Genomic DNA, 17590 nt, shown 5'->3' on the forward strand with positions numbered 1-17590 from the left:
TTAATCTTAATGATAATCAGGCAATCTAGACACTGAGAACTTAGGACCAATAAATAAAACTGCAATTTTATTGGTGTTGAATTTAATAAATTAATGTTCATCCATAGTTCATCCATAGTTTTATATTACAGATGCCTCATATCAGAGCAAGTGGTGTCAGGATTTTATGAAGGAAAATCTAGTATAATGAGTACAACAGTGAAAACACAGGAAAGATGAAAATAATGAAAAAAGAGAGGACTGAGTACTAAGCCTTGAGGAACACCTCGAGCTACATGAGCAGGACAGATAGCAGTAAAACGGTGTCTGTTAGCGAGTCTGGATTTAACCAGGCACAAATTAAGTAGCTGAAGTTGGGAAATGAGTGTGTCATGATTTACAGTATTAAGTGTTTCCGTGAGATCAAGAAGGAAGGGAAAGTTCAGGATAACAGTCATTTACCGCAGATCATCTCATAATCATTCGTCTAAATTTAAAGATGAGCAACTGATTAAATATTACAAACGTTAACACAGATACGAGCTCACATGTAAATAAAGCTTGTTTTGGCCACAGAGCCTGGCGTGTGCCAGATGTGTGTGTGTGTGCCAGATGTGTGTGTGTGCCAGATGTGTGCTGAGGGGTAGTGTGAGGTTAACAGCCTTGGCTCCGCTCTGTAACAGAGCAGAGAGCTGTGTTTAGAATTCCACGCCTGTGACTCTCTCTCACCAGGCAACCACTTCCACGGATCTTAGCGTAGGAAACAACACAGAGCGGTTTCCTGGGAAGAGAACGATAACACTACAGTCCCCACCGTATCACATCACACCATCTGCACTTCACCCCCGCGCCGAGCTCCGGTTCGAATCTTAAACTCAGCATAAATCAGGAAAGAAATCACACACGGTGACTAAAGCCACTTTCTGTCAGGAGATGATTAATAGCTCAGGGCTTGTTTTCTTCTCGGAGATTTAATGAGTTTATATATAAACTGCTGCAGAACAGATTGAAGATGAAACTCTACACACACTAGATACCCTTTACCGCAAACGGGTTGCCATGGCAACAACAGCAATATTGTCTTTTAGAAAGTTCTGCAGCGTGAAGAAATAATACGCAACCCTACCAAGACACGGGCCGAGCTGCTGGAAGCCCATCTTCACCAGCGGGTCAGTGCCGATTGACAGGGACCACACCGAGCTAATGCTAATGCTAATGCTAGTGCTACATCTGACACATGTTATGGATGTGTATGGATAGACAGTAACGTTAGCGAGTGGCGGCCATTTTCTATTCATCATTCATCACGAGGATGAAAAGGTGTGATGGACACTGTAGTTGTCTATGAATTTATACCGTATTAGACGAACTAAAAGATTAGATTTTTAGGTAAGGAATAAAACACACAGGCTGTGCTGTTATAGAAAATTAATCAACACCTTCTGACCAATCAGAATTTAGCAGTGAGTGAGGTTTAATTTAATAAATTAAAAAAAACAAAAGCAATTAAAACACTACTGCAGAATGAACGTTAAGAGGACACGCCTCCAAGTGTTAAGAGGACACGCCCCCTCTGTCCCCGCCCTAATCTACACCTAAGGTTATAATTCTAATGCTTAACAGAATGTAGCATTTGTGCTAATATGCTAACCTTGTGCTAACATGCTAATCTGTGTGTGATGGTAGATGAGCGGATCTGCTCTCCTCCGTTCCTGGTGCTCAGCAGTGGGTGTGGCCCTGACATGTTAGAGCAGCTCCGTAAGAGAGACATCACCTTCCCCTTCAGTACGTACACCTTCATATCCACTTCATAATGCCTTATTACTCCATTCATCACCGTCCCCTTCAGTACGTACACCTTCATATCCACTTCATAATGCCTTATTACTCCATTCATCACCTTCCCCTTCAGTACGTACACCTTCATATCCACTTCATAATGCCTTATTACTCCATTCATCACCGTCCCCTTCAGTACGTACACCTTCATATCCACTTCATAATGCCTTATTACTCCATTCATCACCGTCCCCTTCAGTACGTACACCTTCATATCCACTTCATAATGCCTTATTACTCCATTCATCACCGTCCCCTTCAGTACGTACACCTTCATATCCACTTCATAATGCCTTATTACTCCATTCATCACCGTCCCCTTCAGTACGTACACCTTCATATCCACTTCATAATGCCTTATTACTCTATTCACCTTCCTCTTCAGCACGTACACCTTCATATCCACTTCATAATGCCTTATTACTTTATTCATCACTGTCCCCTTCAGTACGTACACCTTCATATCCACTTCATAATGTCTTATTACTCCATTCATCACCTTCCCCTTCAGTACGTACACCTTCATATCCACTTCATAATGTCTTATTACTCTATTCACCTTCCCCATTAATACATACACCTTCATATCCACTTTATAATGTCTTATTACTCCATTCATCACCGTCCCCTTCAGTACGTACACCTTCATATCTACTTCATAATGCCTTATTACTCTATTCACCTTCCCCTTCAGTACGTACACCTTCATATCCACTTCATAATGTCTTATTACTCTATTCACCTTCCTCTTCAGCACGTACACCTTCATATCCACTTCATAATGTCTTATTACTCTATTCACCATCCCCATTAATACATACACCTTCATATCCACTTTATAATGTCTTATTACTCTATTCACCTTCCTCTTCAGTACGTACACCTTCATATCCACTTCATAAAGTCTTACTACTATTTATCACCTCAGTGTTAGAAAGTTCTGTCTGTGATGTGGTTTCAAAGTTTTCACATTCCAGAAAGAATTTTCTCTTCCACAAGAAGAGAATGAATTAAAGAAAGAAAGAAAGAAAGAAAGAGGAAGCATATGAGCATGTGTAAAGTGTGTACATGTAAAAATGTCTCTCTTTCTCAGCTCATTATATGAGACATCAGGTTTGTTCTTTACCCTCAGTGTGTAAATAAATCGTTAATGTTGATTGGCTGAGGTCATCATCATGGATGATGATTGGCTAGAAGATAGGCCCTTATAAAACTCCATATTTCCTTGTGAGGTTGAAGATAGAGCTTTTATTTAAGAAAGAAGTGTGTGTTGAACTCATCCTCATTAAAAACTCCAGACAGAACTTTATAACCGTGAGGTCAGGAAGGGTTTATAAATGATAATATAAAATGATGTAGTGTGTTTCTGGCACTAATTCTCAGTCGTAATGTTGTCAATCTGTTTCCTGTTACAGTGTGTAAGACTCAGGTAGCACACGGAGTGAACTCTCATGAGGTAAGTGTGTGTGTGTGTGTGTGTGTGTGTGTTTGGGGAAACACTGCAGTATAGTGTGGTGTAATTACACTCCTCGTTAATGATCTAACCTGTCTATGTAATTGAGCTCATGTTCATTTTGTCTTATGACTGCGTGATGATCCTCCTCCTTCAGAACACACTGACTCACCTCAGCTCACTGTGATACTGCCACAGGCCACTCACGCAGCAGGGCGAAAGTTTGTACGCCCCTCCTGTCTAGACATTAAAGGATATAAGTGAACCTCATTACAAAATACAGGCTAAATATTATTAGTCATTATTAATATTATAGACACTGAGTCTAACTCAGCGTCTTTCTTTAAAAACATGCTCAAAAGTTTGTACCCCCCCGACGCTGGGGGTACAAACGCTCGCTGTGTCACTTTGTCATATTGAAGAAATCGAAATTCAGGTGAAAGAAAGAAAGAAGGAATGACTGAATTGATTAAAGAAAACAAGACAGAATTATATAATAGAAAATGAAGAATGAATGAATGAATTAATTAATGAAACAAAAAGAGAATCAAATAAAATAAGGCTAAATGAATAAAACAAAGAGTAAAAGAATGCAAGGAAGGAAGTATGAAAGAAGTAAGAGAGAATTAATTAAGAAAACATTAAGAATTAAAGAAAGAAGAATGAAATAGGGAAGTAAGATTTAATTATTCCATTAAAAAAGAAAGAAAAAAGTAAGTTTAATTATGTAATATAGAATTAAATAATAAAATGGAGACTAAATGAAACAATCAGATAAAGAAAGAAAGAAAGAAAGAACTAGAAAGAACTAGAAAGAAAAAAGGATGTACAAACTTTAGCTGAACAGAAGAAAGAAGAAACTGAACAGAAGAAAGAAAAAAGAGAGAAACAAAGAAGCACAGAATAAATTAAAGAAAATAAGATGAAAATGTAGAAGAAATTAACAAAGTAAAAAGACTTTACTAAGTCAGGGTGCACAAACTTTTGCACTAACTGCAGAGCTGCTTTGAATACTTTATTATATATGATTTATTATAATTTATGATCATTATCATTAATGAACGTGTGTGTGTGTGTGTTCTCTAGCTTATCATTTATCTTCTGATATCTCACAGCTTCACCCTCCTGCAGTAGAAATGTTTGTTCCTGTGCCATAATGAACACTGAATCACTAAAGAGTCACTAATGAATCAATAATGAATCAGTAATGAAGGAAAAATGAATCAATAATGAATCAATTATGCAGCTGACTCGTGGAATAAATGTGTTGACTATGTGGGATGTTCCAGATGAATGAGTTACTCCTGACTCATGGAATGATTCCAAGTGAGCTGATGGTCATGTGTGTTTATGAGTACACACACACACACACACACACACACACACACACAGTTTACAGGTTTCATAAACACACACTGAACTCATAGCTTAGCGTCGTTATCTCAGTGTTCAGACCTGACCACGCCTCGGTACAGATACGGCCAGCTCCCCATGTGTGTGTGTTGGTTACCTGAGAGCATTCACTGAGTTAATGTTTACCCTGAGGTGATCACACTGTGTGTGTGCGTGTGTGCGTGCGTGTGTGTGTCCTGTAGATGGCCATCATCTTCAGTGAGGAAGACCTGAAGGACATCACACCCCCCTGCGTGGTACAGAGCTTCATCAACCACAACGCCATGCTCTACAAGGTGTTCGTGGTGGGCGAGGCATACAGTGTGGTGGAGAGACCCTCCATTAGGAACTTCCCCTCTGGACCTACAGGTTAGACCACTTCCTGTTAGACAACTTCCTGTTACACATCAGCATTAAAGGTGCGCTCACCTCTGCATTAAAGGTGCGCTCACCTCTGCATTAAAGGTGCGCTCACCTCTGCATTAAAGGTGCGCTCACCTCTGCATTAAAGGTGCGCTCACCTCAGCATTAAAGGTGCGCTCACCTCTGCATTAAAGGTGCGCTAATCTCAGCATTAAAAGTGCGCTCACTTCAGCATTAAAGGTACACTCACCTCTGCATTAAAGGTGCGCTCACCTCTGCATTAAAGGTGCGCTAATCTCAGCATTAAAGGTGCGCTCACCTCAGCATTAAAGGTGCGCTCACCTCAGCATTAAAGGTGCACTCACCTCAGCATTAAAGGTGCACGCACATCAGCATTAAAGGTGCACTCACCTCAGCATTAAAGGTGCGCTAATCTCAGCATTAAAGGTGCGCTCACCTCAGCATTAAAGGTGCGCTCACCTCAGCATTAAAGGTGCACTCACCTCAGCATTAAAGGTGCGCTCACGTCAGCATTAAAGGTGCGCTCACCTCAGCATTAAAGGTGCGCTAATCTCAGCATTAAAGATACACTCACCTCAGCATTAAAGGTACACTCACTTTCTTTCATTGTTTTGCTTTGTTTTAGTTTTCTTCTCTTTCTTCTTCTTTTCTTACGTCCCCTCTCATTTCTCCTCTTTCTTTCTTTTCCTTCTTTATTTTTTTATAATTTAATAAAATCTCTTTTTCTTTCTTTTTTATTCTTCCAGCATTCCTTTCTTTCTTCCATCCTCTATCTATTTGCTTTTTTCGTTATTTTCACTTCTTCTTTACATCTTTTGCTGTTTCTCTGGTTCCTGTCCCTGTGATGATGAGATGACATGACAGACTTGGCTGTTTGTCTGTGAAAAGAAAATAGTTTTATTTGAAAAATGAAAATGCTAGTAGGTTTTATTTGTAGTTGCTGAGGTTAAAGGTGAGGGGTTAAAGGTTGGGGTTAAGGGAGACACAGATATACAGGCGTGTTCAGTGAGTCAGTGTCAGTGTGCAGTACAGAGGAATCAGTGTGCACTAAAACACTAATAAACTGATTTTACTGGAGAACACACACGACTATAAAACACATTTAAACTAGCACTCACTTTTAACACACATTCTAAAAACATCAGGGAACACGTACACATCTCATAAACACACTTCATCTCGGGCATGTTAAAGAAGTCTGTGCTTGTCTACAGGAAGTGGAACTGTAAGAAGGGTAGGAAGGGAAGGAAGCTTAGGAAGGGTAAGAAGACTAAGAAGGGTAAGAAGGGTAAGAAGCTTAGGAAGGGTAAGAAGGGAAGAAAAGGTAAGAAGGGTAGGAAGGGTAAGAAGGGAAGAAAAGGTAAGAAGGGTAGGAAGGGTAAGAAGGTAAGAAAAGGTAAGAAGGATAGGAAGGGTAAGAAGACTAAGAAGACTAAGAAGGGTAAGAAGGGTAGGAAGGGTAAGAAGGGAAGGAAGGGTAAGAAGCTTAGGAAGAGTAAGAAGGGTAGGAAGGGTGGGAAGGGTAGGAAGAGTAGGAAGGGTAAGAAGGGTAAGAAGGGTAAGAAGAGTAGGAAGGGTAAGAAGGGTAGGAAGGGAAGGAAGGGTAAGAAGGGTAAGAAGTGTAAGAAGGGTAAGAAGAGTAAGAAGGGTAAGAAGGGTAGGAAGGGGAGGAAGGGTAAGAAGGGTAGGAAGTGTAAGAAGGGTAAGAAGGGTAAGAAGAGTAGGAAGGGTAAGAAGGGTAGGAAGGGAAGGAAGGGTAAGAAGGGTAAGAAGTGTAAGAAGGGTAAGAAGAGTAAGAAGGGTAAGAAGGGTAGGAAGGGGAGGAAGGGTAAGAAGGGTAGGAAGTGTAAGAAGGGTAAGAAGGGTAAGAAGAGTAGGAAGGATAAGAAGGGAAGGAAGGGTAGGAAGGGAAGGAAGGGTAAGAAGGGTAAGAAGGGAAGGAAGGGTAAGAAGGGTAAGAAGAGTAGGAAGAGTAAGAAGAGTAGGAAGGATAAGAAGGGAAGGAAGGGTAGGAAGGGAAGGAAGAGTAGGAAGGGAAGGAAGGGTAAGAAGGGTAAGAAGGGAAGGAAGGGTAAGAAGGGTAAGAAGGGTAGGAAGAGTAGGAAGGGTAAGAAGGGTAAGAAGAGTAGGAAAGGTAAGAAGGGTAGGAAGAGTAGGAAGGGTAAGAAGGGTAAGAAGGGTAGGAAGCGTAAGAAGAGTAGGAAGAGTAGGAAGGGTAGGAAGGGTAAGAAGAGTAGGAAAGGTAAGAAGGGTAGGAAGAGTAGGAAGGGTAAGAAGGGTAAGAAGGGTAGGAAGAGTAGGAAGAGTAGGAAGAGTAGGAAGGGTAAGAAGGGTAGGAAAGGTAAGAAGGGTAGGAAGAGTAGGAAGGGTAAGAAGGGTAAGAAGGGTAGGAAGAGTAGGAAGAGTAGGAAGGGTAGGAAGGGTAAGAAGGGTAGGAAGCGTAAGAAGGATAAGAAGGGTAAGAAGGATAAGAAGGGTAAGAAGGGTAGGAAGGGTAAGAAGAGTAGGAAGGGTAAGAAGGGTAGGAAGCGTAAGAAGAGTAGGAAGAGTAAGAAGGGTAAGAAGGATAAGAAGGGTAAGAAGGGTAGGAAGCGTAAGAAGGATAAGAAGGGTAAGAAGGATAAGAAGGGTAAGAAGGGTAGGAATCGTAAGAAGGATAAGAAGGGTAGGAAGTCAGATCAGCTCTCAGCTTCCCCAGCTCTGTGTAAAGGTCCTGGGTCGGTGAAACCCCGAGTCCTGGGTCTGGAGGTGTTTTTTGTTCCACATGCCACAGGAAAGCAAACAGCTTTTCTTTAATTGTAGAATATCTGAGTAAACTCCGCCCCCTGCTGGCTGCTGGCCAATCACATTTATTTCAGCAGTGTGATGTCATAATGCTCATGTTCATTAATGAAGGCATTGTTAGTTACCTAGTAAGTGATATAGTATGTGATGTAGTAAGTGTGTGTGTGTGTGTGTGTTCCACAGACAGAAGAGCGATATCCTTTAACAGTCATCATGTGTCCAAGCCCGAGTCATCATCAGACCTCACCTCTGTGAGTCACTCTCAGCATCCCAGCTTTCTCTTAACCTGGGTTTGTTAAATGTTCCTCTTGTTTTCTCTTTCTTTCTTTCTTTCTTTCTTTCTAGTCAGCAGTGTGTGGTTCCTCATGTTCTCCCCTTGTTCTCTCCATGTTCTCCCCGTATTCTCTCCATGTTCTACTTGTGTTCTCACCTTGTTCACTCCATGTTCTCACAGGGTTATCCCCTTGTTCTCCTTGTGTTTTCCCTGAGCTCTCTCCGTGTTCTCCCCCATTTTTTCCATGTTCTTGTCATGATCTCGCCGTGTTCTATCTGTGCTCTCCCAGTGTGCTCCCCATGTTCTCCTTGTGTACTCTCCGTGTTCTGGCTGTGTTCTCCCAGTGTTCTCCTCATGTTCTCCTCATGTTCTCCCCTTGTTTTCCCCGTGTTCTCCTCATATTCTCTCAGTGTTCTCCTTGTGTTCTCTCTGTGTTCTCCCCCTGTTTTCTCCATGTTCTCCTGCATTCTCCTCGTGTTCTATCTATGTTCTCCTCGTGTTCTCTCTGTGTTCTGTCTGTGTTCTCCCCGTGTTCTCTCCATGTTCTCCTTGTGTTCTCCCCGTGTTCTCTCCCTGTTCATGTTTCCACACCACTTGTTCCCTTGTGTGTTCATTAGAGGGAGAACCTGGAGGGTCAGTGCAGGACGCCTAGTGATGATGTCATCCAGAAGATTTCCAGATGTTTGAGACAGACTCTCGGGGTCTCGCTATTTGGGATTGACATCATCATCAACAACCAGACAGGACAGCACGCCGTCATCGACATCAACGCCTTTCCAGGTGAGAAAAGAGTACAAATAACGTTTAAAACAAAACAGAACTAAACAAAACAAGAAAGTGGTGACACATGTGGCCCCACCCACCTAGTTACAGTTGCTACGTCTGTCCAGAATGTCAACTATAATGTTTTCAGTGGCAAGTGAAGAAAATATTAATTCATCCAAAAATCAAACTGACATCAGCCAAACATCAGTCAGGATTTCTTTATTTCTTCTTCAAATGATTCATTGAACAAGAGAGGAGAGAAGCTTGGTCATGACTTAAAGATTCACTGAATCACTGAGATTCACTGAGTCAAATACTAGTCTATGAATGACAGAAGAATGAATCTCAGTCATGATCAAATGATTCAAAGAGTCAAACACTCAGCTGTGAACTACAGACGAATGAACCTTTGGTCATGATGGAAAGATTTACTGAGTCAAATGCTGATCCATGAACAACAGAGGAGTGAATCTCAGTCACGACTGAAAGAGTCACTGAGTCAAACACTGATCTATGAACAAGAGAGGAATGAATCTCTGCCATGATCAAATGATTCACTGAGTCAAACACTGATCTGTGAACAAGAGAGGAATGAATCTCTGCCATGATCAAATGATTCACTGAGTCAAACACTGATCTGTGAACAAGAGAGGAATGAATCTCTGCCATGATCAAATGATTCACTGAGTCAAACACTGATCTGTGAACAAGAGAGGAATGAATCTCTGCCATGATCAAATGATTCACTGAGTCAAACACTGATCTGTGAACAAGAGAGGAATGAATCTCTGCCATGATCAAATGATTCACTGAGTCAAACACTGATATGTGAACAAGAGAGGAATGAATCTCTGCCATGAACAAATGATTCACTGAGTCAAACACTGATCTGTGAACAAGAGAGGAATGAATCTCTGCCATGATCAAATGATTCACTGAGTCAAACACTGATATGTGAACAAGAGAGGAATGAATCTCTGCCATGATCAAATGATTCACTGAGTCAAACACTGATCTGTGAACAAGAGAGGAATGAATCTCTGCCATGATCAAATGATTCACTGAGTCAAACACTGATCTGTGAACAAGAGAGGAATGAATCTCTGCCATGATCAAATGATTCACTGAGTCAAACACTGATATGTGAACAAGAGAGGAATGAATCTCTGCCATGATCAAATGATTCACTGAGTCAAACACTGATCTGTGAACAAGAGAGGAATGAATCTCTGCCATGATCAAATGATTCACTGAGTCAAACACTGATCTGTGAACAAGAGAGGAATGAATCTCTGCCATGATCAAATGATTCACTGAGTCAAACACTGATCTGTGAACAAGAGAGGAATGAATCTCTGCCATGATCAAATGATTCACTGAGTCAAACACTGATCTGTGAACAAGAGAGGAATGAATCTCTGCCATGATCAAATGATTCACTGAGTCAAACACTGATCTGTGAACAAGAGAGGAATGAATCTCTGCCATGATCAAATGATTCACTGAGTCAAACACTGATCTGTGAACAAGAGAGGAATGAATCTCTGCCATGATCAAATGATTCACTGAGTCAAACACTGATCTGTGAACAAGAGAGGAATGAATCTCTGCCATGATCAAATGATTCACTGAGTCAAACACTGATCTGTGAACAGCACAAGAATATGTTTTGGTCTTGAACTAAAAGATTTGGATGCGTTTCAGCACATGCAATTGTAAATCTGACACACAATTTCCAGATGTTTGAAAAAAAAAACACTGACATAAAAAAAATAACATAAATCTACGTAACATCCGTTTGATCATCATGATCATGAAGTTGGTTATGGATGTGTGTGGAAGTGTAGCTTACACATATGAAGCTCATCAGCAACAACTGAATGAAAAAGGAGTGATTCAGTCCATTGCAGAGTTCGGTACTGATTCATTTACCTTAGTGACTTGTTCAAAAAGAACAGAATCATTAACAAATGACACACGTCTAAGAATCAGGTTATCTGTGATGTCTCAGTGCAGTTCTCCCTGTGGACCACACGGGGGCAGAATGGAGTCAGACAGGAAGCTGGCTAGCATTTTGGTGTTTCAGTTACAAAACATGCCATGTTCGTGTTTTTATTTCCAAAGTGTCACCTTCCTGTTTCTGTAGAAAAAGATTTCAGCATGGTTTATTTTACAGTAAAGGAAGGATGTAGTAGATACAAATCATTACTGCTACCTGTTTTGCGTTTTGGATTTTGGATTTTGAAGTACATAAAAAAATTACTCAGAAATTAATATGTAAGAATTTAGAGGTAATGCTTGAACCTCGTCAGTAAATTACAGTTACAAATTATTAAAAAGGAAACAGTTAGTACTCATGTTGTGTCAAAATGTAGATATTAGCATCAATTATTGTTTTATAAAGGGTGTTTATTATTATTTTTTTTTTACTTATTTTCACATAATTTCCCACATACTTATATTTACTTACAGCTACACAAAGTCTTGATTATTAAAAAAATGAATATTTCCTTTTAAATTCCAATTCAGTATTAAATACTACTGTGGTTGTTTTCTTTTATATATATATATATATATACACAGTACTGTGCAAAAGTCTTAGGCACATGCAAAGAAACGCTGTAGAGCAAAGATGCCTTCAAAAATAATGAAAATGTTTCTACATTTAAAAAATACTATAAAGAGCAGTAAACAGTAATAAATGAAACAAAGTCAGTATTTAATGTGACGATCCTTCACTTTAAATAAATAAAGCAGTATCTCAGGTGCAGTGTGTGCAGTTTTATAAGGAAATGAGCTGGAAGTGTTACTGAGCATCTTGCAGAAGCAGCCACAGTTCTTCTGGAGACTTTGACTGTCGACTCGCTTCTTATTTCTGCAGCGAAACCCAGCAGCCTTCATTATGTTTTTATCTGAAAAGTGTCTCTTATGGAATCTGCTGCTTTCTTTACTGACATACAAACATTTTTCTGTAACGTTTCATTTTGTGCTGGAAAACTAATGTTTGGAATCTAAAATGTTTTTGTACTGAATCAATAATGTAGATAATGTACTAAAAAGGGGGATGCCAAGACTTTTGCACAGTAAAGTATGTATATATATATATATATATATATATATATATATATATATATATATATATATATATAGTTATGTATTAAATATTATAGTTACTATAATGTAAAGATTCTTGAGTGAATATTCAGAGCATCTGTAGTTACACAAACTTAAATTTATCAGCTTGTGTGTTGGTGAGTCATGAAACAGGAAACGTGCTGTGCTGTTGCTGTAGTGATGATGTGTGTGTGTGTGTGTGTGTGTGTGTGTATGCGTGCGTGTGTTTTCTCTCAGGTCTTTTTAGCTTAGTAGTGAGGCAACACCTCCCTCGTTTCATTACAGATGCACTAAAGATGTTACAACTGTGACTCAACTCATCTCTGTGAAGTTCAGCAGTTTTCCAGAACGTTCTTTTTTCAAATCTTAAAAAGAGTAAAGTATAAACACTGTTAGCCGAAACTATGAAGAGATGAAGATGAAGAGCTTGGAGAGAATAGCTTTACTCCGAGCTTCTATCCTGCTGTCTCAGACACTCACTGTGTGCATTTGTAACGTTTAATACACACAGTTTTTAGCACAGTTTCCTTTATAAAGTGGAAAATTACATCCAAAAGCGGTTCTGCTTTTTTCTCTCGGACGTTTTCCAATCTGACACGCCCACATTATTCTGATTACATGGAAAGTAGCAGTTGTGCTAGTGTATAGCGAGAATTAAATCGTAGGTAAGAATATATAGAGTATTTTTCTCTGTATATAAAACATTATTCTTGGTAAAAGTATTGTGAAGAAGTTTTTGTTTAAATATTTAAAACTCTGTTGCTAGAGACTTTAACTGTATTCACTATAAAGCTAATAAAAATCTCAGGCACATTGTCCGCACTAAGGTAATGTTTCAGGGGGTTTCTTCGATTGCGGTGACATTAGCATCAAATACATGAAACTGAATAAATAAAAATTAAAACAAAATATAAAAACATCACAACAAAAAAACAAAGTTTCTTTGCTGTACTGTTTAGCATAGAATTAGCAAATACACAGAATTTGGTTAACTAGCATCCCGGCTAATTGCATAAGGTCATTAAAGACATTTTAACGATTTACTTAAAATTGTAATTATTATTAATTTTTGTAATTAGTCATTTAATTTCAATCTATAATTTGCATATCAGGGTTGTACTTTAAGTTCCCTCAACAGTCAGTATCACAAATATAGGAAAAAAAAGAAGAATAAAATAAGGAGAGAGCTTTCCTTACTTTTCTTCTTCACATGATCTTTAAGAAATTTGGATGATGCAACTTCCTGTTGAACATGTGACTTGTGGAATGTACCAAATATTTCATAGGGGTAAAGGTGTTCAGGTAACAGGGTTGAGCGAACGGTAAATAAAATGGACATTTTTCATAAACTTATGAAAAAAAGAATGTTTTATGTGTAAGATTTGGACATTAATTCAAAAATAATTCGATGTTTGAATTAATTTAATGATTATATTTGCAAATAGTGGGATGGAACAGGCTGAAATGCTGTTTTTTTGTTGTTTTTCTGCTGTAGATTTGATGAATAGTTGGATTTCTTCACGTGAAACAGGACACCTGTGTTAAAAATGTCTTTTATCTTTACATACATATATGTAAATGTAACATCAGCGGCACTCCGATCACAGAGAGTAGAAAATTTGAGAGTATTTAAGCAAAATAAAATCATGAGCATATCAATTTTCCTCCAGAGAACAGTTCTGTGAACACAGGAAGTGATGTCACGTGCAGTACGCACCTATACGTGTTTGAATGACGGTAAATAATTTACCTGTTACGTTCCACCAGGTTATGAAGGAGTCCCGACGTTCTTTGATGACCTGCTGACTCACCTGACCAGCATCCTGCAGGGCCATGCCCCCCTCCGAGCCAATGGAGTGAGCCCGCTGCCCTGTGGCATGCTGGGAAACGAGAGCGTTGGAAGGGTGATGGACAGCGAGGTGATGAAGAAGGGTCCTCATCAGACTCTGAACTGCTGCAACGCTGAACTGGGTTCCACCTACCACCAGCACCGGCGTTCTCCGCTCGCAGCCCACACCCCCACCCAGTGACCCTGTTTCACCACTTCCTGATCACTCGCATCACTTCCTGTAGTGCCTGTATACGTGTAATGACCAAAGATGTGCTGATTTTTGTGTTAAAGGTGAAGAAGAAAAGAACAAATCAACATCCTTGCCAAGTGATTTAGCTGCTCTGCTTTTTCAGGAACTGGACTGAATTTACTGTAACGTGTCTTACGGATGCTTGAGAAATCATTTTTAAAAGAAAGAGGTGGATAAAAATGAGGGAAATGTACAAATTAATAAGAGAAACCAGCTGCTTGAGGAGCACCTAGCTCTTTTTCTTCTTTTTTTGCCTAGATTACATGTCAGAATAGAAAATTGTTTTCACACACTTTCAAAAATGTGTTAGCTGAAGCGTTGTTTTTGGCAAAAAAAAAAAAAAAACAACAACAAAAAAACAACAATAAAACAGCTCACGTGATGCACCTACTGTAACCATGACAACACTCTCACTAGTAGAGTCGTCCTCGTTAGTATAGGCTAACTAGCTGCTTATTATTATTGTTACCTGTAATAATAATAAATATTAGATTTCATTTTCAGTAATTATTCTAACTACGTTGAGAAGGAGGCAGCTAGTCAGAGCTTTGTATTTTGAGACAGGAAGAGACGAGAAGACGAGCTTCCTGTGCAACTGCTGTACAGTTCAAACTTTGGGACAAGTTCCTCTGAGTAACAGTAACTCATTTTTCCTTATGTCATCGCATCACCTCATCATGTATGTTTGTACAGTCAACATTTAAATAAATGTAAATAAAATAGTTAGCAGGCCAAAGAATGCAACAAACCACTGAGAACAAGAAAACCTTCCGCTAATGAAAACTATTACGTTATGACACGGCTGCTAATAACATTTTATTTAGCTTTATTTTAACTAGACTGAAACGTTACCTCACAGCACATATGCTCAAATGTACGACTTTTCTGCTTCTTTAGCAGCTGGACCAGGATCATACGTCTCCATGATCCTCAGATGTTCCTCACTGTCTCGATTAATCTGATCACAATCGCTTGCTTTTAGCCAGAAACTTTTAAGAGTCGACTGTTTCGCCGTCGTCTGATAAACCGCACCATTGTACAGAGACTGAACTCGGGTTCAGCTGCCTCCAGATCCACAAACAAGAGGAAATTTGACCTTTGGAATTGAGTAAAGTAGTATCTGACAGGATAAGAGGAAATTTTAATTCTGTAATTGAATAATGTATCTGGATTTTCTGTGCATGTCAGGAGAAAGTTCTGCCTATAAGACCAAGCAGAGAGTCCGTCCCTGGAACAAACCCTGTGACTAGCGGCGTTAGCATTATTTAGCCAACGTGTACTTTGCTAGCTTTTTAATTTTCTCAGATAAAAATGGATACTAAGGAAAGTTAAAAACCATTTAGCAAATGACATGAATCTGCTACACCTTAAACCCCTACACCTTAAACCCGTACACATTAAACCCCTACACCTTAAACTCCTACATCTTAAACCCTTACACCTTAAACCCCTACACCTTAAACCCGTACACATTAAACAGCTACACCTTAAACAGCTACACCTTAAACCCCTACACCTTAAACCCCTACACCTTAAACCCCTACACATTAAACAGCTACACCTTAAACAGCTACACCTTAAACCCCTACACCTTAAACCCCTACACCTTAAACCCCTACACATTAAACAGCTACACCTTAAACCCCAACACCTTAAACAGCTACACCTTAAACCCTTACACCTTAAACCCTTACACCTTAAACCCCTACACCTTAAACCCCTACACCTTAAACAGCTACACCTTAAACCCCTACACCTTAAACCCCTACACCTTAAACCCCTACACATTAAACAGCTACACCTTAAACCCCTACACCTTAAACAGCTACACCTTAAACCCTTACACCTTAAACCCCTACACCTTAAACAGCTACACCTTAAACAGCTACACCTTAAACCCCTACACCTTAAACAGCGACTTTTTTTTCCTTCAGCATATCGTCTATGTTAATTTAAAGAGACATGCATTACTGAATAAAAATAGATGTAGAAAAGATCTTTACTTAATTTAAAAATGATATGTACTTACATGTTTAGTTTGAAATTTGTATGGCCTTTAAGAGAATATTTTTACTGGACTGGATCATTTCCTGTGTCCTGCAGGATCTTAATTTGCCAGTCACACAGAGTTTTACCGGTCAAATTTATATGTGTGTGTGTGTGTGTGTGTGTGTGTGTTTGTGTGTGTGTTTGTGTATACTGTATGTACAATGTTACAGTGTTCAGTCATTTATCTTTACTAAGTGCCCGGTTAAAGTCACCGTGAGTTTAAATTAGGATACTAGTTTGTTTACGGTTTAGGCCACTCCCACTTCAGGGTTAAGTCCAGATACAGATACGGATAATTGAAGCACTTAACAGATACAGACGTACAACATGCGTGGCATTGTGTTACACCCCTAATATATACAATATGTATATATTATATGATTATATTATATATTATTATGATTATTATATGAAATATGATTGAAATGAACTCATTATGAATTGATAATCAGTTTGCTGATTTATTCAGTAACACTCATCTTCCTCACACTGTCACTTTGTAATTTGTATGAAAGATTTGGGTAATTGTGTGTGTGTGTGTGTGTGTGTGTGTGTGTGTGTTTGGAGTAGTGTGGACAATCAGAACCACTACTCACACACTATCTTTATTCTTTTACGGCTTTCAATATGTAAATATGAAAATAAGGAGATTTTCACTGATGGGTTTTAAACACTGGTGTATAATTGTGTGTGTGTGTGTGTGTGTGTGTGTGTTATATTTGTACATACTGTACACACTGTGTGTATTTGTGTATATGTTGTTGTGGCACATTTAAAGAACAGAGGAGACATTTTGACGTGTCCTATTGTGTAGAAATGGAATGAAACGGGTGTGGAGAATAAACACTAGAGTTTAACACCACCACTGTGAAGGTTTTAGTGGGCGGTCCTGTGGGTTTGGTCTGTTAATTAATTCATTAATTCCACTAAACATAGCACATTTTTTCTTTCTTTGCTTCCTTCCTTCTTAAATTCACAATTTCCCCTTTTATTCTCCCTCTTTTTCACTTTTCATTTCACTTTTTATTCGTCATATCCGTCACGCGCACCTCTCTGCCACGCCACCAGAGGGCACCCTACCCCGACATTTATTTATTTATTTATTTATTTATTTAGTTATTTTGGTTATGCTCATTTTCTGTTTGCACAGAATGCAAAGCATATGAACTTGACACTATGTACAAAGTCTTGCTGTTTGCTAGTCGCTTGAGTAAGTTATTATTACTAGCTATTGTTATTCTGATTAATCTTTGTGTATGAGCCTGCTTTGCTTTTCTGGTTTTCCCACATTGTATATCCCTTTGCTCTGATGTTTATCTCACTCTGTGTGTGTGTCAGCTTAAGCCTTTGTTAATTGATCTCACTTCTGGACCTGTAGGCTTCATGGTAGCTGATCATCCAGGTCCCAACGTGAGTAAGGCTACTCATTTCTCTAACTCTGAGTAACTCACTTCCACGTGCTACCTGATAAATATG

General features: G+C 39.2%; 1 protein-coding gene across 2 annotated transcripts in view; it reads left to right on the forward strand.

Moving 5' to 3' along the window:
- Positions 1–16976, forward strand: part of itpk1a (inositol-tetrakisphosphate 1-kinase a) — a 42257-nt gene extending 25281 nt beyond the window's left edge. The window contains exons 6-11 of one of the 2 annotated variants that reach the window (XM_053242187.1): positions 1666–1764; positions 3234–3274; positions 4867–5032; positions 8015–8082; positions 8723–8885; positions 12222–13725. In XM_053242187.1, coding sequence (XP_053098162.1) covers positions 1666–1764; positions 3234–3274; positions 4867–5032; positions 8015–8082; positions 8723–8885; positions 12222–12295 — 611 coding nt within the window. In that variant the 3' untranslated portion in view covers positions 12296–13725. Of the gene's footprint in view, positions 1–1665; positions 1765–3233; positions 3275–4866; positions 5033–8014; positions 8083–8722; positions 8886–12221; positions 13726–13751 lie in introns of those variants that run through there. The other variant, XM_034313793.2, reaches the window with a different exon arrangement.
- Positions 16977–17590: the final 614 nt, after the last annotated feature.

This window comes from Pangasianodon hypophthalmus, chromosome 19 (assembly GCF_027358585.1).
Source record: "Pangasianodon hypophthalmus isolate fPanHyp1 chromosome 19, fPanHyp1.pri, whole genome shotgun sequence".
Lineage (NCBI taxonomy): Eukaryota > Metazoa > Chordata > Actinopteri > Siluriformes > Pangasiidae > Pangasianodon > Pangasianodon hypophthalmus.